This window comes from Spermophilus citellus (assembly GCF_964194105.1).
Source record: "Spermophilus citellus genome assembly, chromosome: 2".
Lineage (NCBI taxonomy): Eukaryota > Metazoa > Chordata > Mammalia > Rodentia > Sciuridae > Spermophilus > Spermophilus citellus.
Window position 1 is genome coordinate 80,343,779 of NC_138183.1, and position 26,690 is coordinate 80,370,468.

Sequence of the window (26,690 nt, forward strand, 5' to 3'; positions counted from 1 at the left end):
GACCAGATTGGTCACTTGATTGGTCATGCAGTGTTTTCAAAGAGCCTTTTCATGTATGATACCTGAACTTTATCATATATGACCTGGAGACAATTCTTTTTTCCCCTTTTTAGTTGTACATAATGGTGGGATTTGTTGTTACATATTTGTACATGCACACAATGTAACAATAGAATTTGACCAGTATCATGCCCCAGTATTTCCTTTTCATCTCCTCTTCCCTTCCCTTAACCTCCCTTTGATTTTCATAAGATACTCTCCCCCACACAAACATCTTTTTTTTTCTCTTTCCTCTCTAGTTTCCATAATGACAGAAAACTTTCTGAGTATGGCTTATTTCACTTAAAATAATGTTCTCAAGTTCCATCTATTTTTCTGCAAATGACATGATTTCATTCTTCTTTATGACTAAATAAAATTCTACTGTGTACATATACCACATTTTCTTTATTAATTCATCTAGTGACATACAACTAGGCTGATTTCATAGTTTAACTACTGCAAATTGTTCTGATATAAACACAAGTATGCATGTATCTCTACAGTATACTGACTTTGATTCTTAAGGATAAATACTGAGTAGAGGTATAACCTTTTGCAGAACCTCCATATGGATTCCCATAGTGGTTGTACTCATTTACAATCCCACCAACAGTGTAAAAGTAATCCTTTTTCTCCATACCCTCTCCAGCATTTATTATTTTTGTATTCATGATGGCTTCCATTCTAACTGAAGGGAGATGAAATCTCAGTGTAGTTTTGACTTGAATTTTCCTAACTACTAATGATCTGGAACATTTTTTCATGTATTTGTTGGGTATTTGTATTTTTTCTTTTGAGAAGTATTTGTTTAGTTCTTTTGCCCATTTATTAACTGGGTTATTTGGGTTTTGGTATTAAGGTTTTTGAGATCTTTATACATTCTAGATATTAATCCCCAGTCAGAAGAACAGAGAGCAAAGATTTTTCCCAATTCCATAAGCTATCTCTTCACAGTTTTAATCATTTCCTTTGCTGTGCAAAAGCTTTCTACTTTGATGTCAATCCATTTATTAACTCTTGGCATTATTTCCTGAGTTTTAGGGATTGTACTGAGAAAATCGCTGCCTGTACCTATATGTTAAAGAGTTGACCCCACATTTTCTTCCAGGAATTGCAAAGTTTCTGGTCTAATTCCTATGTCTTTGATACATTTTTGAGTTGATTTTTGTGCAGAGTGAGAAATAAGGAAATAGTCTCATTCTTCTACACGTTGATAATTAGTTTTTACCTGGGGACAATTCTGTAGCAAAACTGAGCTAAATGTCTTAGCTTGTTAAAGTCGGTTTTATTCAACCATGAAAGGTAGAATTAGTTATTGAACAAGGTTAAGGATGTAAGAGGTTTACTATGATTCCCCCCCGTCAAGACTTCCTGTATCCTAGCAGGTACTTACCAGGGAGAGTCAAAATAGAAACAATACAACTAATCCAAGCATATTTCTTGTGAAGAACTGAAAAGACTAAAAATGTTGTATATTTTAGACATCCTCAAGGCTATGATTCCTTGACAGCCTTGGCTTAATACTGGAGTTTAATAATGTACAATGTATTGAGCTTAATAATGTATAATGTATTTAAAACTGTGAGGCCTCTTGAGGCTCAAGAAAGTGCTAACGTTTTTGTCTTTTGTAGAAGGGAAACAGAGAAATATAGATAAGGTTAAAAATCAAAAACAGTAATAATCATGAGTATTTTTCTTTCTTTTGGTGCTGGGGATTGAACCTAGGGGCATTTCACTACTGAGCCACATTCCTAGCCTTTTTTATTTTTTGAGACAGGGTCTCACCAAGTTGCTTAGGCCTTGCTGAGCTGGCTTTGAACCTGCAATTCTCCTGCCTCTGCCTCCTGAGCCACTGGGATTATAGGTTTGCGCCAACATGCCTGGTGAGTATGCATCTTAATATGATAAGGTTGATCAGTATGAGTCAAATTAGAAACATGCTTATAGTCCCAGCTACTTGGGAAGCTGAAGCAGGATTGCATGAGCCCATTAGTTTGAAACAAGCTGCACACCTGTAATACCAGTTATCTGAGAGCCTGAGACAGGAAGTTCACAAGTTTGAGGTCAGCCTTGGCAAAATCCTCAGCAACTCACAGAAACCCTGCCTCAAAATAAAAATAAATATAAAAGGACTGAGGATGTAGTGCAGTGGTAAAGTACTGGTTTCAATCTCCAGTACAAAAGAAAAAAAAATTAAAGTCAGCCTGAGCAACAAAGTGAGACCCCATTCCCCTATCAAGAACAAAAAGCCAAATAACAAAATTAGAATTTAAAAAATTCAACACATGAAAGAAAATTTACCTTAGGCTGAAACGGTAAACAACAACAACAACAACAACAACAACAAAAAGCAAATTTTAAAGAGTCATTATGCATTTGTGATTGAAATTAATGTAAATATGAACTAACTATTGAAAGACATTCTACAGATAAGGTTTTCATAGGATAATCAAGACCTGACAATATCTGAGAGACACAGATACATCAAGACAAAAATGTTATCACAAAATCACAGAAAAAATATGTCTAAGAAAAACATAAAGCTAATGAGATTATGTGGAACACTCACAAAGATAAATCATATATTAAATCAGTAAGTATGTTTTGAAAACGTGCTATGTTTAATCTTTGACCAAAACTCTCCTAAAGCTCCCCATTTCACTCGGTTAAGGTAAAGTCCTTGTAAAGGCTTACAAAGTTCTGTATAGTTATCCTTCATTACCACTATGCTTTTCCTCTACTATTTTTCCCTCTCCAGTATCACTGGCCTCTTTTGATATCCCTCAAACGTGTCAAATCCTTTCCCTCTTTAGAATCCCTATTCTGGTTTATCCTTCTGTGTCTAATGCTTTCTCCTCAAATATTCCATCAGGCCTCACAAGGCTAACTAAGTACCCTCCCGTGGTTTCAAAGACAGTCCCCCTCATTTCTCCCTCACCCAATACTTTTAGATATACCTGCATTTCTAGCCCAGGCACTTTCATTTGGAGGTCTCTCTATCTGGGCCCATGAGCAGAGGAGTTCCTCAGAAGCCTCTGCCAGAGGTTTATCTGAGAAGAGAAGAAGCCCTGAAAACTCTTTCTCAGTGCTCAGTATTTTTCTACTCTGCCCTCTTTCATCCCTCAGGTTCATAAAACTGCCAGAGCCTTTTGTTAAGGAGTCCTTCAACAGGGAGACAACCCCAATGTCTGGGCTGATCCACTTCATCCTAGAAGGGGAATGTTCCTAGAAGGGAAAATGGAACAAGGGGATGTAAGTGCCCTATCTGGTTTATTTAGCCTCTTGCTTGGACTATTCAAAGTAAATGACTGGGCTGATCCACTTCATCCTAGAAGGGGAATGTTCCTAGAAGGGAAAATGGAACAAGGGGATGTAAGTGCCCTATCTGGTTTATTTAGCCTCTTGCTTGGACTATTCAAAGTAAATGATTAAAAGTTTGATTGTGTTACTTTCATTCTGGCTTGTTGTCTTAATCAATTACTCCTGTATCTGTCAGCTCAGTTGAGCTCTTGACAGCTACTCTCTCATTTCCTGCAAGCTTTTGTTCAAAGGTGACTTCAGTGAGTTCTGATCACTTTACTAAAACTAAAGGTCACTCCTTGCTCTTCAGAATGTTTGACATTCCTTATATTACTTGATTTCTATTTCTCTCATTAGACTTTTAACTTTCTTATACATTTTATTAACTGATTAGGTTATTATTGATTTATTGTTTTTCTTTGCACTCACTGAATTGTAAACTACCAAAGACAGAAACTTGAGATTTTGTTAACAGATGTAATTCAAGTCACATAAAAAGTACATGGTAAGGAGCTGGGGCTGTAGCTCAGTGGTAGAGCACTTGTCTGGCACGTGTGAGGAACTGGGTTTGATCCTCAGCACCACATAAAAGTAAAATAAAGGTATTGTGTCTACCTACAATTAAGTATTTAACAACAAAACAAAACAAAACAAACAAAAAGTCCATGGTAAGTATTCACTGAAAGAATGAACAGAATTGAAAAAGGTGGAACTTCTGGAAATGAGAAATATATTTAAATGAAAAATCAGTAGTTTAAGTCATAAATAGCAGTTTAGACACAGTAAATTAAAAAAAAAAAAACAAGAAAGAGATATACAAAGTAGAACTCATCCAGAATGTAGCAAAGAGTTAAAGACATGGAAAAGACAAAAGGAATATTAAGATATATAAGATACATGAAGGAGAATCTGAACATCTAAAATGTTTGAATAAAGATGCAGTAGGAAAATAAAAACAGACTAAAGGAAAAGCAATATTAAAAGACACATAAGTTTCAAGTTTTATAGAAAGTAAATATTCTATCAACCTAAGTCAATTGTTTAGAAACTTTTATGTAGATCTGACAGCAAATGATGGTACACAATCAAAATTTCATAAGTTACTTCAAATAATTTGAAGGAAAGTTTGGCTTAATCTACTCTGTATGAAGGCATTTCTAAAAGAGAAAATAAATCATTTCCTCCTCTTTAATGCCTCTATACCTTAACAAATTCCATTAGTATATTTAACTATTTTGGTGTCTACCTTCCTGAACAAGCTATGCATTCCTATAGAGAAAGGTCTAGTTTTTGATAATTAAATATTGAAAGCCTAGTACAAATACTCAATAAAAGTTCATGGAACTGATTCAAAATTGGGGTGGGGGAGGGTTAAAATTTCAGGCATCTAACTTCAAAAAAGGAGAATTCAAAGAGATACATTTTTGAAATTCATCTACCCACCTGCTCCAATTGAAGAGAGAGCCATTTATCACTTCCCTCTTCAGCCACTGATATATGATATTTGCTCTTGTTTTTAATCATATAAAAAGGAGTAAATGTCACAATTCTGGTAATGTTAAAACTGCTAAGGTTTATAGTGACACCAACCTAAGGAAAAAAAACTAACAGTTCAAAGACTGTTATATTATTATAACATCCTTATAAAATTTTCTTAAGTAACCAACAGATATTTTAAATAAAAGTTGCTTGAACACAGAATGAACTTATTTGATATTCCATTTTTGGGCCTTTGCATTTAACAGCTCCATGACTACCAACAGTATCAATTGAAAACTGATCTGACAACCCACTATCAGTTACCATAAGCTGAACCTAGGAAAAAATATTTTAAAGATATTACAAGTACCTTTAAAAATTTTTACTTAAATTGACAATTTAAAACTTTTTTTGCATAAACTAAATATTACATTAATACACAAAACCTTTCTCAACATTAAATGTTAAATCTATTTAACCTCATGTACAAATGTTATTTCTACCTAAGTTTCAAAGTACTTTAGTGCTCCAAATAGGAATCATAAAGAGAGAAGAGCAAGAGTAAGAAAAAAGTTACATACCTTATTGGTATAAAAAAAGTGATTTGGCTGAAAAGAAAAGAGAACTGGCTTTTTGTAATTGGGTGGATGCTTTCGATGAATTCCATCTGCTTTGTATTGTAACATTCGGCCAGTTTTATTGACCATCCAGTATGGACTATGAAATGCCACGATTGCCTGACCAGTGTTGTAAGTCATGTGGATAGCAATATCTAAATCCGTCTTTTCCATTTCTGTAACACAGGTAAAACTGATGAAACTAATGTCTTGTTGATTAGATTTTATATAAAATTCACTTTTCCAATCATGATTAAGATAATCAAGCAATTTTAAATGTAGTTTGGTTTTATCCACTTGCTCAGTATAAACTTGGGCTGAATATCCTTCATTGAGAGTAAAAACTGTATTTTCAATCCCCTGTAATGAAAAAATACAATAAATTTTGAAATGTCTGAATAATCATCCAAAAGTTCTATTTTATTATTCTAATGCTATACAAAAAACTCTTGAAATAACAATCAGAATCAGTTAGAAGACCTACATTGAAGTTCTAACTTTGCCAATGATGAAAACCTCTGTAAAATATGCAATCTAGACTTGAGTAATTGATTTGTAAAATGGTCTAAAAACTACTTCAAAGACTCTTGTGAAGAATAAGCAGTAGGAAACTTCATTGGAAATTATATGTAAAACATTATAAATATAATTAGTAAACCAAAAACATCTACAAGTGATTATAATTTGAAAACTACAAAATAACGAAAAACATAAAAAGCTAATGCCAATCCAAAATAATAATCTTTACTGCCTTCCATTTCTGATGTGTTGTTGTTGTTCTGACAGCTGTGGGGAGTGAACCCAGGGGTGCTCTATGACCTAGCATTTTTAATTTTTTAAAAAATTGCCCAGGCTGGCCTTGAATTTATAATCTTCTTGCCTCAGCTTCCCATGCAGCTGGGATTATAGGCTTGTGCCACAGTGCCAGGTTCCAATCTTGATTTTTACCAATCCATTCACACATATCCAACAACTATATTACATCTTATGTATCCCTCAAAACTGTTCATTGCTCTCCAACCATGCTTCCATTACCTGAATTCCTATCTCTATGACCTCTAAGTTTGAGTCTCCTAACCATACTTTCCTCTTCTATTCCCTTTTCCCATACTTATATAAACTGTATTTTAAAAAAATTGATCACATCCTTTGGGAACTGGCAGACAGAATATGATTCCAAGAGCATCAAATAAAAAATTTTATAAGAATGTAAATGTAAACAGTGCATCTATGTATCTTACCAGTATTCTCAATATTTCTTTCCTGGTTCCTTCTTACAATTAATATTGTTCATAACATAAGATGAAGGAATCTCTTCATCTTAAAATTTTTAATTAATTAAAGCAAAATATCAGCTACTGACTCCTTATATGCTAAATAATATTTCACACACACAAAAATGATGGTGGTTGATGGTGGTGGTGCTGGAGTGTTTCTTAGGCACTATGCTAAATTCTTTATGTACACCAACAAATAATTTCCCCATATCCTAACCATGCAAGTATTATTATTATTCACATTTTATATACTAGGAACAAAATATTATAAAATATAGCCGAAGAACATACAACTAGCAAATTACAGAATTAAAATACAATCTCAAATCTGACAGCAAAGTGCAACTAACTATCTGTCACTCATGTGGTAAACAGATATTCTTTAACCACAGATATGTTAACTCCCTTCAGCAAAGAATGTATTAGAAAGTGTAGGAATATAATAACTCAAAAAGCAAAATGAATCTACGATAAATATAGTGAAAAAGTACTTTCTTTCATGTGATAAGTTTGAAAAATTGATTATTTATATGAAATCTATGATGGAGATATTACTTTTATAACCTTATGAGAAAACCATACTTAATCTGCTAAAATAAATTCGAGTATTTAAGGGAAAAAGCACCTTCAGAGGGCAAACAACTCTTTTAGGGAATTAGCATTAAATATAATACAAAGTAGCCAGCTTTTCTGCTTATGTATAGTACTTAAATGTTATTTCAATATTAATTCTCATACTCATTTCAAAAATTAGTATTCATCTTTTAAACAAATGATATATGAAATATACATGCAATATGTTGTCTAAAACAATGATCTCATCAAATGGTGATTATATGCAATTTTATTATCTCCATATTCTAAATTTAATTTTAAGAGAACTGCATATTACTTTTGTTAAGTTATTTTATAAATGGCATACCACAGTTGTGCAAATAATTTGTATTAGGCTTAACAGACTTCTAAGGTAAATTAGTGAAAAGTACTTTAATTCATCATTTTATACATGATTAAAACATTTCTACTTGAAGAATATCTGTTAGATATTCTTTATTACTACTATATAACATTTACTAGAACTTCAAAACAATTTTTATTTTTCATAATTTTAAGTAACTCAAGCTGCAAAGTCAGACAGGAAGACACACAGACACACACACACAGACACACACACACACACAAAATAATGAAATCCCAAATCAAAAATACCTCAATATAATAAGCAATTTTATAAGGAAGAAGATTTCGAAGTAGGATGGGTGGCCACAAATGCATTATATAAGGTAAGTCCCAACCATCTTGTGAATATAATGACAGAGATGTCAAACTATCTTTTTCAGGGACGATATTAATAATAAATGATTTCTTAGAAGGGTTTGTAGATCTACATTTCTTCTTAAGAAGAGCTCCATCATTTGTTATAATTTCTTCAAAGTCAATTGGTTCACACCTTTGATAGTCCTCATCTTCTGGCTTCAGAAAAAGAAATGATCTGCATAAAAGATTAAACATTACAATTTAAAATGCCTTGAGAGGAATAGATGAACTCTAGATAGGGCAGAGGGTTGGGAGGAAAAGGGAGGGGGCAGGGGGTTAGCAAGGATGGTAGAATGTGATAGACATCATTATCCAAAGAACATGTATGAAGACATGAATTGGTGTCAACATACTTTATATACAAACAGGGATATGAAAAATTGTGTTGTTTATGTGTAATAAGAATTGTAATGCATCCCACTGTCATTTATTTTTTATAAAATCAATAAAAATAAAATAAAATGCTTTACATTAAAAAACTATGATTACAGCTTTAGAATAATGAAATTATTTTGTTCCATATTGTTATAATAAATATTTAAGTTTTTGTATATTTTTTAGGCCTAGGTAATATCTTCTTAACTTTCTGTAAATCCACTATGTTATTTGGCTTTTAAGAAGAGAATATTTTTATTACAAATTTACTATTTTAAAAGTGTACTTATATTAACCAGAAAATACACAATCATACCAACCATACATGCAAAGCTAAACACATACAATCACTTGTGCATTTTACTGAAAGAAGTTGGCTTTATGTCATCTTAACAAGAAGTAAACGTCACAACAGTGATCATAAAATTTAAAAAATTCTATTGAAAAATCATCACAGGCTTTTCAAAGTTAATGAAAAATTTTGAAATAGTATGGAGATTCCTCAAAAACTAGGAATGTAACCACCATTTGACCCAGTTATCCCCTTCCTCAGGATATATGCAAAGAAGTCAAAATTAGCAGGCTACAGTGACACAGCCACATTAATGTTTACAACAGCACAATTAATAATAGCTAAGCTATGCAACCAACCTAGATGCCCATCAACAGATGAATGGATAGAGAAATCGTGGTACACACACACACACACACACACACACACACACACACACACACAGAGTGAAATATTATTCAGCCATAAAGAAGAATTAGTTTGTGACATTTGCTGTTATATGGAGAGATCTGGAAACTATAATATTAAGTGAAAGCCAATTCCCAAAAAACCAAAGGTTGATACTTTTCTCTGATATGTGGATGGTAACACATAATAAGGCAAGAAGAGGAGAAGAATAGTTCAGTAGTATACACAAAGGAGAATGAAGAGAAGGGAGGATGTTTAGGAACAGGAAGGACAATAGAATGAATCCAACATAACTTTCCTATGTACACACACTACAGTGAATCTCACCATTGTATACATCCACAAGACTGGAATCCTTATTACAATAAGATATAGTCCATGGTTGTATAAATATATCAAATGGATTCTATTGTCCCGTAGAACTAAAAAAAAAAAAAAGTTTTCTACATATATTTGCAGAAATCTGGGGCACAGATGTGGAAGAGTAGGTATAAGAAAATGATGACAGAATCCTGTGATACCAAATGATTAATACTTATATTTGAATATTACATTCTGTGTTTACATTTCAACAATACCTTTAAGCATAATAATGTTTTATTTAAAGAAATTTTAAGAAGATGTGTTCATTTATTTAGCAGTACTGGGGATTGAACCTAGGGCACTCTAACACAGAGCTACATACATCCTCAGCCTTTTTATTTATTTATTTATTTATTTTTGTCTCTTTTTTAAAAATTCTAATTTGTTATATATGACAGCAGAATGCAATACAGTTCATATTATACATATACAGCACAATTTTTCATATTTATGGTTGTACACAAATTTTATTCACATCATTCATGTCTTCATACATATACTTAGGGTAATGATGCCCATCTCATTTCACCATCTTTTCTACCCCCACACATTTGCCCTATCTAGAGTTTGTCTAATACTCCCATGCTTGCCCTCCCACCCCAATAGGAATCAGCCTCCTTATATCAGAGAAAACATTCGGCATTTGGTTTTTTGAGGCTAGCTAACTTCACTTAGCATTATATTCTCCAACTCCATCCATTTACCTGCAAAGGCCATGATTTTATTCTCTTTTATTGCTGAGTAATATTCCATTGTATATATATGCCACATTTTTTAATCCATTCATCTACTGAAGGGCATGGAATCTAGGTTGGGTCCACAGTTTAACTGCTGTGAATTGTGCTGCTATAAACATTGATGTGGCTGTGTCCCTGCAGTATGCTGTTTTTAAGTCCTTTGGATATAGACCGAGGAGTAGGATAGTTGGGTCAAAGGGTGGTTCCATTTCCATTTTTCTAAGGATTCTCCCAACTCTGTCCATATTGGCTGCAACACTTTGCAGTCCCACCAGCAATGTATGAGTGTGTCTTTTTCCAAACATCTGCACCAAGATTTACTGTTGTTTATATTCTTTTTTTATATGTGACAGCAAAATGAATCACAATTCTTATTACACATATACAGCACAATTTTTCATATCACTGGTTGTATACAAAGTATATAAACACCAGTTTGTGTCTTCATACATGTACTTTGGATGATAATGTCCATCAAATTCATAACTCAAACAATAAATGGGCCAAGGACCTGGACAGACACTTTTCAGAAGATGATATACAATCAATCAACAAATATATAAAGAAATGTTCATCATCACTAGCAATTAGGAAAATGCAAATCAAAACTACTTTAAGATTTTATCTCACTCCAGTCAGAATGGCAGCTATTATGAAGACAAACAACAATAAGTGTTGACGAGGATGTGGGGGAAAAGGTACACTCATACATTGCTGGTGGGACTGCAAATTGGAGCAGCCAATATGGGAAGCAGTATGGAGATTTTTTGGAAAATTGGGAATGGAATCACTATTTAACCTAGTATCCCTCTCTTCGGTCTATACGCAAAGGACTTAAAAACAGCATACTAAAGGGACACAGCCACATCAATGTTTATAACAGCACAATTCACAATAGCTAAATTGTGGAACCAACGCAGTTGCCCTTCAATAGATGAATGGGTAAAAATAATGTGGCATATATACACAATGGAATATTACTCAGCAATAAAAGAGAATAAAATCATGGCATTTGCGGGTAAATGGATGGAGTTACAAAAGATAATGCTAAGTGAATTTATCCAATCTTAAAATACCAAATGCTGAATGTTTTCTCTGATATAAGGAGGCTGATTCATAGTAGGGTAGGGAGAGGAAGCATGGGAGTAATCAGTTAGAAATGATGGTGGAATGTGATGTTTGTATTCTTAATAGCTGCCATTCTGACTGGAGTGGGATGAAATCTTAAGAGTACTTTCGATTTGCATTTCTCTAATTGACAGAAATGTTGAACATTTTTTAATATACTTGTTGATTGTTTGCATATCATCTTCTGAGAAGTGTCTGTTCAGTTCCTTGGCCCATTTATTCATTGGGTTATTTGGTTTTTGGTGTTTAGCTTTTTGAGTTCTTTATATACCCTACAGATTAGTGGTCTATCTGATGTGTGAGTGGTAAAAGTTTAGGCTCTCTTTTCACCTCACTGATTGTTTCTTTTGCTTTGAAGTTTGAGTCCACCCCATTTATTGATTCTTGATTTTATTTCTTGCACTATAGGAGTCTTATTAAGGAAGTTGGGGCCTAATCTGACATGATGGAGATTTGGGCCTACTTTTTCTTCTAATAGGCACAGTGTGTTTGGCTTTAATTCCGAGGTCCTTGATCCACTTTGAGTTGAGTTTTGTGCATGGTGAGAGATAGGGGTTTTATTTCATATGAATTTCCAGTTTTCCCAGCACCATTTGTTGAAGAGTCTATCTTTTCTCCAATGTAAATTTTTGGTGCCTTTGTCTAATATAAGATAACTGTAATTATGTGGGTTAGCCTCTGTGTCCTCTATTCTGTACCATTGGTCTAGAAGTCTATTTTGGTGCCAATACTATGCTGTTTTTGTTACTGTTACTCTGTAGTATGGTTTAAGGTCTGGTATAGTGATGCCATCTGCTTCACTCTTCTTGCTAAGGATTGCTTTAACTATTCTGGGTCTCTTATTTTTCCAGATGAATTTCATTGACTGCTTTTTCTATTTCTATGAGAAATGCCATTAGGATTTGGATTGTAATTGCATTAAATCTGCATAGTGCTTTTGGTAGTATGGTCATTTGGACAATATTAATTCTGCCTATTTAAGAACGAGGTAGATCTTTCCATCCTCTAAGGTCTTCTTTGATTTCTTTCTTTAACATTCTGTAGTAGTTTTCATTGTATAGATATTTCACCTCTTTCATTAATTTGATTCCAAAGTATTTTCTTTTTTTAGAGGCTATTGTAAATGGGGTAGTTTTCCTTGTTTCCCTTTCAGTGGATTTGTCACTGATAAATAGAAATGTCTTTGATTTATAGGTGTTGATTTTATATCCTGCTACTTTATTGAATTCATTTACTAGTTTTAAAATCTTTCTGGTGGAACAATTTGGATATTCTATGTATATAATCATATCATCAGCAAATAGCGCTAATTTGAATTCTTCTTTTCCTAACTGCATCCCTTTAATTTCTTTCGTCTAACTGCTCTAGTCAGTGTTTCAAGAACGGTTAAATAGAAGTAGTGAAAGAGGGCATCCCTGTCTTGTTCCAGTTTTTAGAAGGAATGCTTTCAATTTTTCTCCATTTAGAATGATGTTGGCCTGGGGCTTAGCATAGATAGCTTTTACAATGTTGAGGTATGTTCCTATTATCCCTAGTTTTTCTAGTGTTCTGAATATGATGGAATGCTATATTTTGCCAAATGCTTTTTCTGTATTTTGAGATGATCATAGGATTCTTATCTTTAAGTCTATTGATGTGATGAATTCCATTTATTGATTTCTGTATGCTGAACCAAACTTGCATCACTGGGATGATCCCAACTTGATCATGGTGCACTATCTTTTTGATATGTTTTTGTATTCAATTTGCCAGAATCTTATTGAGAATTTTTACATCTATGTTCATTAGAGATATTTGTCTGAAGTTTTCTTTCTTTGCTTGCTTTGTAATCAGGGTGATACTGGCCTCATAGAATGAGTTTGGAAGTGGTGACCATTTTTCTATTTCACAAAATAATTTGATGAGTACTGGCATTAGTTCTTCTTTAAATGGCCTGTAGAACTCATCTGTGTATCCATCTGGTCCTGGGCTTCTCTTGGTTGGTAGGCTTCTGATGACATGTTCTATTTCATTGGTTGAAATTGATCTGTTTAAAGTGTATATATCATCCTGATTCAATTTGTGCAAATCATATGACTCTAGAAATTTGTCAATGCCTTCAATATTTTTTATTTTATAGGTATAGGTTTTCAAAATAATTTTTAATTATCTTCTATATTTCTGTAGTGTCAGATGTGATATTATCTTTTCATCATGTATGTTAGTAATTTTGAGTTTTCTTTCTCCCTTTTGTTAGCATGGCTTAGGAGTTGTAAATTTTATTTATTTTTTCAAAGAACCAACTTTTTGTTTTGTCAGTTTTTTCAATTGTTTCATTTGTTTTGATTTCATTGATTTTAGCTTTGAGTTTAATTATTTCCTGTCTTCAACTGCTTTGGGTGTTGATTTATTCTTCTTTCTCTAGGGCTTTAAGATGTAATGTTAGGTTATTTATTTGGTTCCTTTTTCTTTTTAAAGAAGAATAACTCCATACAATGAACTTTCCTCTTAGTTTTGCCTTCATATTGTCCCAGAGATTTCAATATGTTGCATCAGTATTCTCATTTACCTCTAAGAATTGTTTAATCTCCTCCTTGATGTTTTTTGCAACCCATTGTTCATTCAATAGCAATATTAGTTAGTCTCCAGGTGTTGGAATAATTTTTATGTTGTCATTGATTTCTAATTTCATTCGATTATGATCTGATAAAATGCAGGGTAGTCTCTGTACTTTTTTTTGTATTTGCTAAGAGTTTCTTTGTGGCATAATATATGGTCTATTTAGAGAAGGATCCACGTGCTGCTGAGAAGAAAGGTATTCACTTGTTGAAGAATTAAATATTCTATGTGTATCAATTAAGTAGAAGTTATTGATTTTATTATTGAGTTTTATAGTTTTTGTTCAGCTTTTGATTGGAATATCTATCCAGTCGCTAAAGAGGTATGTTAAAGTCACCCTAAATTACTCTGTTGTGGTCTATTTGAGTCTCTGAACATGAGAAGAATTTGTTAAATGAGCAAAGTTGCTTCATTGTTTGGGGCATATATATTTATAATTGTTATGTCTTCTTGGTGATGGATCCCTTGAGCAGTATGAAATGACCTTCTTTATCCTTTTTTATTTACTTTAGCTTAAAATCTACTTAATTGATATGAGTATGGAAACCCCTCCTTGCTTCCGAAGTCCATGTGACTGGTATGATTTTTCCCAAACTTTCACCTTCAGTTTGTTGATGTCTTTTCCTATGAGTCTCAGGAGGCAGCATATAATTAGGACTTTTTAAAAAATCTAATCTGCTAGCCTATGTGTTTTAATTGATGAGTTTAGGCCATTAACCTTCAGGGTTATTATTGAGACATAATTTGTGTTCCCAGCCATTTTTGTGCTTATTTTAACTTGATTTCTCCTTTCATTATTTTTTCCTTTAGTGTAACACCTCCCTCTGATGATTTTCATTTTTGGTTTTCATTTCCTCTTCATGAAGCATTTTGCTGAGGATGTTCTGTAGTACAGATTTTCTAGATGTAAATTCTTTTAACTTTTGTTTATAATGGAAGGTTTTTATATTATCATCAAATCTAAAGCTTGATTTTTCTGGATACAAGATTCTTGGTTGGCATCTATTTCTTTCAGAGTTTCGTATATGTTGTTCCAGGATCTTCGAGCTTTCAGGGTATGGGTTGAAAAATCTGTACATATCCTAACTGGTTCCCCCTATATGTAATTGGATTCCTTTCTCTTGTGGCTTTTAATATTCTCACCTTATTCTATATGTTAGCCATTTTCATTATAGTGTGCCTTGGTGTAGATCTGTTGGATTTTGGCGTCCTGTAAGACTCTTCTATTTGGTTTTCCAATTAATTCTTCATGCTTGGAAAACATTTCATTGAATAGATTGTTCATTCCTTTGGTTTGGAACTCTATACCTTTCTCCATCCCAATAACCCTTAAAGTTGGTCTTTTTATGCTATCCCATATTTCGTGAATGTTCTGCTTATGGTTTCTTACCATTTCCACTGTGTGGTCCACTTTCTTTTCAAGATGATATATTTTGTCTTCATTGTCTGAGGTCCTGTCTTCCAAGTGGTGATGCTTTCAAATGAATTTTAGTTTGGTTTATTGTTTCTTTCATTTCAAAGATTTCTGTTTGATTTTTATTTTTAGAACTTCTATCTCCCTATTGAAGTCATCTTTTGCTTCCTGTGTTTACGTAGATCTTCGTCAAAATAAGCTTTTACTGCCTGTATTTGCTCTCTTATATCATCCTTTAACTCACAGAACATTTTAATTATGTACATCCTGAACTCCTTCTCTGTAATTTCATTTGCTGTGCTGGCCATGGATTATAATAATGTGTTATCTTGATTTATTTCGGGCACTTTCCTCCTTTGTCTTTTCATGTTGCTGTCTTTCCTTCTAGCACTGTGGATCTGAGGCATTTCCATTTTTACCCTATAAGCTTATAGTATCCTTGTAGAGTTCCAATATCTCTCCTTTTGAGGGGAAGGACAATGTTAACAATCCCAATATAAACAAGATATAACCTTAAAACAAATAGTTGCTATTAAAATGTTTACAATTTGTTTACAATGTATAGAAATGGTGAATTCAATTATTATCTATAATATAATCCATAAGTTTGTAAAAGGGTTTACAATTTCTGACAGTGGACAAAGAACTGGGGATGAGGTATAGGATGATTTGCTGAGGAGGCAGGAGGTGAGGATATAGAGTTCTTATATCTTAGGAAGTATGGATGAGAAACCTAAAGAAGAATGTCAGTAGCAGGAGAATGGAGAAGAAGTAATTTAGGGTAGAAAAGTAAATGGGAAGACAGTAGAGTACACATATACTGAGAAAAATAAAAAATGTTAAAATAGTAAAAATTGGAGGGAAAAAAAAGAATACGCAAGTCAACTATAATATACTATTCAGACACCCAGTCCTCAAAATCCTAATTCATGCAAAATACTTGCTTTCACATAGGCTGGGGATGTGAGGGTGGGAGAATAGGGAAGGAGAAGGAAAAAAAAAAGCTTGAAGGAAGAGGCAAGGGTTGTTTAAGCTAGAGATCAGTATCTTTCCTGGTGGTGTCATCTGTTGTTAGCTAGTATTTATCCCCTCAGGATGGTGAAGTTAAGCATGGTATTACTATTCTGGGTTAGTGGCTGCTGGGGAGAAGGGGGATTTAGAAACTGGGCACCTGGCCAGCGGCATTCCAAACTGGGAGTTGCCCCACTAAAGATGGTGATGAAAGTGACCCAAGATGGAGCCAGCTGCTTTCAGTGATAAGGTATCGGTCAGCTTGGGGGAGGCAGGTGATAGCATTGGATATGGACAATATGTTCAGAGTGTGTTCTGTGGCATACAGTGTGTGGTTTCAGCTGTCTTCAGAGTCTGTGTGAAGTTCTCTGGTACAGGCATGCTACAGCACGTAGGGGACCACCTCTGTTGCTGCAGAGTCCCAAGATGGAGACGACCCTGGGAGACCCACATTAGTAGACGGGTGTCCATACGGGAATGGCAGGTGGAGTTCCTGCACGTTGGTAGCTGCTGGGTGTCCTGTGTAGGAGCAGCATCTGGGATTTCTGCTCAGGTGGGCGGCCGAAAGTTCTGTGTGGGTACCCATGCCTATGTTGCCACTCCAGCTCCTGGTAGTCCTGTATGGATGAGTAGTTGGGAGACCTTCTCTGAAGCTGAGGCCTGGAGCTCTGTGCTGGCACAGTGGCTGTGATTCCTGCGCAGGAGCAGGAATATTGCTTGCAGAGAAACATTATTCTCACTACTTAAGTCCCAGGTCACAGAGTAACACAGAATGCTGCCTCCTGCTGGCCCGCCATCTTGGATATCCCGGTCTTTTTTATTTTTTAAGCTGTTGAGATAGGAGCTGGCTATGTTGCCCAGGCTGACCTTGAACTTGTTATCTCCAACATCATATTCCATAGTTACTAGGATTAGAGGAGTATGCCACCATGGCTAGCTAGGTCTAACAAGTTTAAAAGTTAGCTATATGCTAGAATAAACACTTAAGAAATATTTTTGTGTATATTTATGAGTATGTATGGTGGTAAGGATCAAATCTAGGGCTTCAAATGTGCAAGGTAAGTATTCTACCACTGAGCTACACCCTCAGCACCTACAAATATTATTTATTTATAACACTAATGAGCTATGATTATGAGTAACCTTTATAGATGAACAACTATAAAAACTATCTCCATCCCTATTTTCCTAAGCTCTTTTCTTAAAATTTTAACTGTTTTGTATTTCTATAATGATTTGTGATGTTAAAAACTGCCCACAATGAACAATGAATCCTCCGTGCTTGATTTTCTATATTCCCATTTTTAGTGACTTTAAACTACTAGTCTTTGAAATATTAGAGTACTTGTACCCCTGACCTACACACAATTTTTTATCCAATCAGTTTCAGACAGCCTATTCTATTTGTAGCCTCTTCATAATTTTCATTCTACTTTCCATTATTCCAACACTTAAAGAAAAAAATTAATTTTCTCCTAAAGTCAACAAACATATCAAAACATTTTATCAAAACATTCTCTGGGCCTCCATGTAGCAATGAGAGGGCAAAATTTAAAATATATAAACCAAGTAGTAAATGAAATGTTAAAAGGTAACTACTACACTGTAATAGATAACTGAAAAAGCAAATGTAAGACTGAGGGAATAATGTAGTGTGGCCAACTCTTTCTAAACAGACTGCAGGGTGTTATTCAGAAGTGAAAAATTTTGCGGGGCACAGTAGAACAAATCTGTAATTCTAGCAGCTTGGGAGTCTGAGGCAGGAATATCATAAGTTCAAAGCCAGCCTTATCAACTTAGCAAGACCCTGTCTTAAAATAAAAAATAAAAAGGGTAGGGATGTGGGTCAGTGGTTAAGTGTCCATGGATTTAATTACCTTAAAAAAAATGAAGAAGTGAAATGTTTCCCAAAAAGAGTTCTGAGAAAAAGACTTGAGTTAGAGAAAAATGTATGGTTAAAGGAAAGTTCAAATAATGAGTGAAGAAGAGAAAACAGAAGATGATCAATGGTAGGAGACTGTAAATAAGAAAAAGTGGTAGAATGAGTGGTCTAGAAACTGAACAACAAATATTATGTGACAAGAAGGAAGAAAACAGATGATGTTAGTAGGTGGATGTAAGATTTATAAAACTGGCAGCAAAAAAAAATGAGGGAATAACTTCTTAAGCGTGAACTTAATTCTTCAAATTCGGTTTTTAAATACATACTCTATATTCTAATGAAATTCAAATTATTCTTTATAACTATACAAAGTCCTTACCATTTCATTCCTGTTTATCTTTGTTTATGCAATTATTTCTACTTATGTTGCTGTCTGCATCTAATCTCAACATTACTATATTTTATCTGTTCTTCATGTACCTTCCCCAGAAGTCAATCACTAATCCTTGGTTTTCAACAGTTCCTAGTAACACTTTCAGTAACTCTCTAAAATCCATTTTTTCCTACCTAATATATTTAGAAAATGTATCAATCTCTTAATGGTAACAACCATGTCCAATTTATTTTGGTATATTACAATGTCTCACCCACAACACAACACTTGATAAATATTTATTAATTAAATTTAAGGATGAGTATAGTCAAATTCTATAGAGAAAAATACCATTTGTTAATTTAAGCCCTCAACTCATAAATATTTAAGTGCACGTACATCTAATCATTGAATTAATGCAAAATTCTTGCTGATTAGTCAATAATAACTCTATTAGGGAAGATTAAATTTCATGTAATGAAGTATTATTTAGACTTGAACAAAAGTACAAAGATATTCTTTTCTCTACTACAGAGTCACAAAATATTTGGCAGATATTCTTAAAAACCAGAATGCCATTAACTGTTTTTTAAAAATTTGTTCTAATGAGTTATACATTACATTAGAATGCATTTTTGACGTATCATACATAAATGGAGTATAATTTTTCATTCTTCTGGTTGTAAATGATGTAGAATTACACTAGTATGTAATCATATATGCATATAGGGTAATAATGTCTGATTCCTTCCACAGTACTTCCCGCCCCATACTTCCTCCCCTCCCTTCACTCCCTTCTAATACAAAGTACCTCTATTCTTCCCACCACATTCAGTCTTTGGTTCTATGGGAATGGCTTATTTTGCTTAGCATGATATTCTCTAGCTCTATCCATTTATCAGCAAATGCCATAATTTCATTCTTCTTTAAGTAATATTCCATTGTGTATATATCCCATAATTTCTTTATCCAATCAGCTGTTGAAGGGCACCCCTAAGTTGGTTCCATGGTTTGGCTACTATGAATTCAGCTGCTATAAACATTGATGTTGCTACATCACTGTAGTACGCTGATTTTAAGTCCTTTGGGTATATGTTGAGAAGAGGGATAACTAGGTCAAATGGTGGTTCCCTTCCAAGTTTTCTGAGGAATCTCCACACTGCTTTCATAGTGGTTGTACCAATTCACAGCCCCACAAACAATGTATTAATGTATCTTTTCCCCCACATCCTTGCCAACATTTGTTGTTGCTTGTATGCTTGATGATTGCCATTCTGACTGGAGTGAGATAAAATCTCAGTGTAGTTTTGATTTGCATTTCTCTAATTGCTAGGGGTGTTGAACATTTTTTGTCTATTTGTTGATCGATTGTATTTCTTCTGTGAAGTGTCGGTTCAGCTTCTTAGCCCATTTAGTGACTGTGTTATTTGTTTGTTTTTGGTGTTAAGTTTTTTGAGTTCTTTAATATTGTGGAGACTAATGTTGGTGGCATATAGTTAAAGATTTTCTTCCATTCTGTAGGCTCTCTCTTCATGTTGTTGTTTCCTTTGCTGTGAAGAAGCTTTTTAGTTTGATTTCAATCCCTTTTATTGATTCTTAATTTCACTTCTTGTGCTTCAGGGGTCTTGTTAAGAAAGTCAGTACCTAAGCTGATATGGTGGAGATTTGGACTACTTTTTCTTCTATTAGGCACAGGGTCTCTGTTCTAGTGCCTAGGTCCTTGATCCCCTTTGAGTTGATTTTTGTGCAAGGTGAGAGATAGGGGTTTAATTTCATTTTTGCTACATGTGGACTTCTAGTTTTCCCTGCACTATTTGTTGAAGAGGCTATCTTCTCCCCAATGTATGTTTCTGGCAACTTTGTCTAGTATAAGATAATTGGATTTATGTGGGTTTGTCTCTGTTTCTTCTATTCTGTACCATTGGTCTAAGTCTCTCTTTTGGTGCCAATGCCTTGCCGGTATTTTTTTTTTATGATGAATGTCATTAACTATTATTAAATATTATTAAATGGTTTAAAAGTTCTTCATAGAAATTTTTAAACATCTTACAAGTTATCTAAAATTTGTCTTTTAACCAACCCAAAAAACTTTCTAGAACATGTCTGATATTGTAAACAACTATTTTTGCTGTTATTCTCTCAACAATTCTTTCCCTCAGCACTTCTGAATTAAGTAATAAAATGCATGTTAGGGTTTGTAGGTCTATCTATGTGAAAATATGTGCCCTGAACTATTAAGACTGCTTTCTAAGCATTTAGAACACCACCATAAACTTTCAGGCTTGGATCAGAAAGAACAGAACTAGGGGACAGTTAAAAACCGTAGTATCACCTTTTTCCTTCCCTAGCATTTTTAGAGTGTATTCTGAAATGGCATTTAAACAAACTACAATGCTTAATTTTACAGAAGGATTATTCTCCAAGAGAATCCATTCTCCACAAAAGAGATTATTTTCAATTGTAAATTAAATCGCCCAAATAATATTTATTTGTTACAATGTTAAATCTACAATTGTAAGACTAGCATTTTGTTAATTTTTTCTTAAAACATTTATATCAAATTTAATCAAAATATTATAAACATTTAACCATTAATGCATTTACATTACTCTATCCCTAACCAAGTAACAGAGAAGTGTTAATATTAAAAGATATTTTTTCAAAAGGAATTTCACCAAAATTCTATTACAATAGTTTTGAAAGTAAAAATCAGGCCACAATATATAAATCTTGGAACCATCAATCATATTCTTAAACATATGTAAAACTCATGAATATACATAACTATGGTTAAGGTGATCATTCTGCAAGCATGTAGTAATTGTTTTACCAGCAAAAACATAAATAATTTACATGGTACAAATTAATTATACATTAAATAATATTTCTTTTGAAAAGAACCACCTAGGATACTTGAAATCTAAATAAAATAATCAACAGGATAAATTTGATGAAAATTTAATAAGTTAAAAATAAATATTCACATAGCATCTAAAACTAAAAACTTTATGAAATAGCAACAAAAAATAAAGAAAAAAATTACCGGTAAGATGCTAATGGTATGTTGAATTCATTTTCAGGTGAAGCAATTCCCAATAAAGTATTTCCTTCATAAACAGAGATTGGAATTGAAAAATGATTTCTAATCTGAGAAAGAAAAATAACTCATCTTTAATATTACTACTATAAGAACCTAAATAATTTTTATATGTCCATATAAAATACAGTAAAACAAAGATACTATTAGGCAACATTCATCTTGCTCATATAAACTAACTAGAAGAAAACAGAATCATTTATCCTAAAAAATATATGGAAAGGTTCTCAGCTTTACCAAAAAAAAAAAAAAAGAAAAGAAAAGAAATGAATTTAAAAATAAAACTTCAAATATCTCAAGAGGTGAAAGATAATAATATCTTCACCTTGAGACAGGGATTAATTTATTTAGAGATATGTTTTTATTTAGGCAGAAACAGAAGAAGAAAATCCACAGAAAAAATATATCAATTTATTATTTATATGACAGAAGTGAAAAATGTGACAGGTTGGAAAATGTTAAAATATAGTTAATAAAGAATCTATAATCAGCATACATACAAAAATCTGTGAAATCATTAAGAAAATTGCAATCGAGAAAAATGCAAACAATATAAGCAAGTAATTTGCAGAAGAGAAAACTTGAATGACCAATAAACAGATGAAAAAATACTCAACTTTCCTAGAAATCAATATGATGCAAATTATAATCATTAGGTATGTTTTCATACCATAAGGCTAGCAAAAAATCACAAGCCTTATAATATCAACATCTAAAAAGAATGTGAACAAGAACACCTGCACACTGCTGATATAATACAAATTGATAAAAATTATTCAGAAAATAGTTGGGCAAAGAAATAAATATATACCTGTTTAAAGACTTAGCAAGTTTTCTCCTGTAATATATCCAGAGAAATATTTACATATATGCACCAAAAAACAGTCATGTTCTCTACAACACTGACCTTACTGATCTTATTAAGAAACAAAGAAACCACCTCATAAATACTGCAATAATTAAGAAAACTTTCTTGCTGGTGATGTTAGTGTTAGAATTCTTGCCTACCAAGTGAAAAGCCCTGGGTCTGAACCTGGCATCACACACACACACACACACACACACACACACACACAAGACAAAACAATTTTCTTAGAATTGATTATTTATGCAACAGAATATATTATCATAGATAAAAATATATATATCACCAAATTGGTATTTTCTATAAGAATAAAAAAGCAAATACAGACTAAGAAGGAAACAAAATAGATGACTTCAACTTTACTCATTTTTTTTTAATTTGAAGAAAAAAATTTAAATGTCAACATTTGTTATATTCCATGCTGTGGACAGAGAGGACTATATATAATAAACTTCTCAAAGTTAAAAATACAACTGAAAAATCTTCCTAAGGAAAAGATTTGATATCAAATCAGCAATGTTCAGTTCAAATAAGAGACATTAGGTGTAAGTTTTATAATCACATTTTTTATTACAAATTTTTGAATAAATTTTTCACTCAACTTGCCACTGATACAAATGAAACCTACTAAGATCTACATGCTTCCAATAGTGCATATTTGGAATGTAAAGTTAGTTACCAAAGTGTGATTTTGCTTTGTTTACCCAGTCAAATTTAGCGTGGAAAAAGTCGGTTGGAAGCAGAGAATAAACTACTTGTTTAAAACTAGGAAAGAAGACCAAATATCTGGAAAAAGGAATCATAAAAGCCTTCTGCAGCCCTTCCCATTTTTCTCTTCTGTCCTTGGGGACACAGCATTCAGTCCCTCTTGCCTTTCTGCCTGCCACCATCTGATTCCAGGACTACATCTTATTGCTACATCCTCTCAGCAGTAAGGTACAATCTTAGAATCACAGTGTTGAGCAGTTCTCACAAGACACTCAAGCTGGTGCCTCTTGATCCTGGACTTCCCAAGCCTCCAAAGTGTGAGAAATAAATTTCTGTTCTTTGTTTTTTAAAAAAGTATAAGTTTATCCTAAAGTTTTTCACTATACAGCAGCAGAGTAATAGGAGAGGGACATGAACAACTAAGGTAAAAACATTATACACACACACACACACACACACACACACACGCACATAATCAAATCCTGGCTCAACTATTAACTAGTTCTGTGAGCTTGAAAAATTCTATTTCTCCTGAATACCAAAAGTAATGAACACATATATGAGAACATTTAATAATACAGGAAAACATAACAAAGAAACTCTAAATTATTCCCATCCATAAATATCCAGGGCACAATCCCTGGATATTTTGTTTATCTGTATAAATAACATACTCCCCACACACACACACAAAAAAAAAAAACCTGTAAAATACAACAAATGTTCAGTTTTATATATGCTGTTTTAAAAATCTCTATTCTTGCTTTTGAAAAAGAATGATTTAACATATGGATACATCAGATAATATATTGTAGCAATCCTTAATTCTATTTTTCTTTTTCTTCCTTTTTCTTTTACTTTTCTCCTTCCTTCATTCCTGTCTTCCCTCCTTCCTTCCAAATTCTTTTTCATTTGCAATGGCTCTGTGGAGTACTTAACTAATACCTCACAGATATGCAGCTTGTCTCTTTTATCAGTATTAAAAAATATGAATAGTAATCTCAATTGGTTTGTCTGTATTGAGGGAAGATAAGTAAATAACAATCAACAAAATGTTTTAAGGACCTAATGATATATTTTAGATAAAGTCTATTTAAGGTCATTGCTCTAAAAATTGACTGTCAATGCAAATTTACACATTGAAATAATGGAATATTATTAACACTTTAATGTTACCAAATTCATCAGTTTAGGTGAGACAGATAAATTTCATGAATGAAACAGCTCACTTAAAAGTAACAGAAAAGTCTGAAGGTAGAGTTCAGGTGTAGATCATAAAACATTTGCCCAGCATATGCAAGATCCTGTGTTTGGTTCCTAATACCACCAAAAATAGTAGTAGATAACAAATCAATTGAAACCATAGTTTAAAACTTTCCCACAAGACACACAAAACATTAAAATTCTAGACAAAGATTCTCTGTGAACATAAATTAAAAAATTTTAATCACAATTTTAGAAAACAGTCCAATAATATACTTCATGATCAAATGAGATTTATCCTAGGAATGCAGAGTTGATGAAACATTTTAAAATAAATTTAATCTATCATCTCAACAAAATTTTTAAGATCTTCTCAATAAGCTCAAGAAAAATGGCAAAAAAAATTGGAAATGATGAAGTAAAAATGTATTTATTTGCAGAAATTATAATTGTCTAAAGCTACACAACGGTTTAAATCTACTAGAATACATGAGTCCAGTAAGGCTGTACAATCTGAGTTAACAGAAAAATAATCTATTTCTAAATGCTAGTAATAGATAACTGAAAATTTAAATTTTAAAAAAGTCGATTTTATCACATTTTGACAAAAATAAATAACCTGACTAAAATTTAAAGAGAAATAGAAAGAACTAAAGAGGGACAATTTTTACTACTTGATTTCAAAACTTAATAATCAAGATGATGTGGTACCAGCACAAAGACAAACAGATTAATGAAAAAGAACACAAGTTTAGAAATAAACCATCTTATTATGGCCAAATAACTTTTGGCAAGTATCAAGAAAATTTGTTGGGAAAAATACAATCTGAGTTGGAGCAATTGGAAAGTCATCTGGAAAGACTAATCCTCAACCTTTACCTTGCAATGTATACAAAGAATTACTAGAGAGGCTGGGGTTGTAGCTCAGTGGGAAAGCCTTTGCCTAGCATGTGTGTGAGGCACTGGGTTCAATTATCAGCACCATATAAAAATACATAAATAAAATAAAGTTAATGTGTCCATTCACAACTAAAAAATATTTTTAAAAAATCACTCAAAATGGATATATGGTATCTCCATATAATGGATTACTTCTCTGCAACTACATGTAACAACACTATTCACAGAAGTTGATACATATAAAATTTTGTTGAGTGAAAGAAGTTAAATTCTACTCTGTATTCCATTTATATAAAATTCAAGACTATATAATAATGCACATTGAGAATAGATTAGCGGATACGTAGGAATGGGGAAGTTGGGAAAAGGGGAAGTTTTTTGGTAATAAATATGTTTATTACCTTGACTATGATCAAGTTTCGTGTTTTTATACCAAAACTCAATTTAAAATATATGCTGTTTATTGCCTATACCTTGATAAAGCTATATAATTTTTTCTAATTGAAAAGAAAGGATATATATATAAATATATATATACATATATATGTATATATTATAAAAACCTAAAGAACATATTGATGATTTTTCTTACATAATATCTTATAAAGCCATTCTACAAAAAATTTTAAGATATATACTGAACAAATTCTTCTAGTAGTGTGGCTACTGATGAGATATTCTTTGATATTAACCTACTTCTATTATAGTTTGTATCCATTTAGTAATAATAAGTAAGCATGAAGAATCTCCCCTCCAAATCAATCATTTCATACCTGCACTGGTGAGCGAACTGTTATCTTCTTACTTCCTTCTACTGCATCAATTTGACAAACAATAGATCTTTCAACTCCAGATTCTCTGTGTCTTACAGTGTACAGACATCGTCCTACTTTTGTTAAAGGAATCTTATCAGCAGTCGAGTGGTTAACAGGAGCTAAATTAAATACAGATGTTTGAAAGTTTTTACTGTAATTTACTATATATTAATTTTACATATGGTAAATACCAAAATATCAGATGATGGTCTTAAAATTTTATTTTCTGTGTTTTGTGATATGGAGATTGAACCCAAGGGTACTCTACTACTGATCCACATCCTATTTCTTTTTTATTTTTATGTATTTTTAAATTTGAGATAGGGTCTAAGTTGCCCAGGTTGGCCTCCTGAGTAGCTGGGATTTTAGGTATGTATCACTGGGCCCAGTTTAAACCTTTTAAAAATATCTAAGTAATGATAATTATTATTATAAAATTCAAGAATAGTGATCTCTGAGTTGCTGTCACTAATACCTTGAGACAGACAT

The 26,690-nt window shown here is 32.9% G+C and overlaps 1 protein-coding gene across 1 annotated transcript in view; it reads right to left on the reverse strand.

The window, feature by feature from the left end:
- LOC308641539 (intermembrane lipid transfer protein VPS13A-like) overlaps positions 1 to 26,690 on the reverse strand; it is a gene marked incomplete at its 5' end in the record, with an annotated part of 185,606 nt that overhangs the window by 78,539 nt on the left and 80,377 nt on the right. The window contains 6 exon segments of the mRNA XM_081280214.1: positions 4,786 to 4,932; positions 5,053 to 5,157; positions 5,403 to 5,798; positions 7,925 to 8,207; positions 21,657 to 21,760; positions 26,160 to 26,320. Coding sequence (XP_081136340.1) covers positions 4,786 to 4,932; positions 5,053 to 5,157; positions 5,403 to 5,798; positions 7,925 to 8,207; positions 21,657 to 21,760; positions 26,160 to 26,320 — 1,196 coding nt within the window.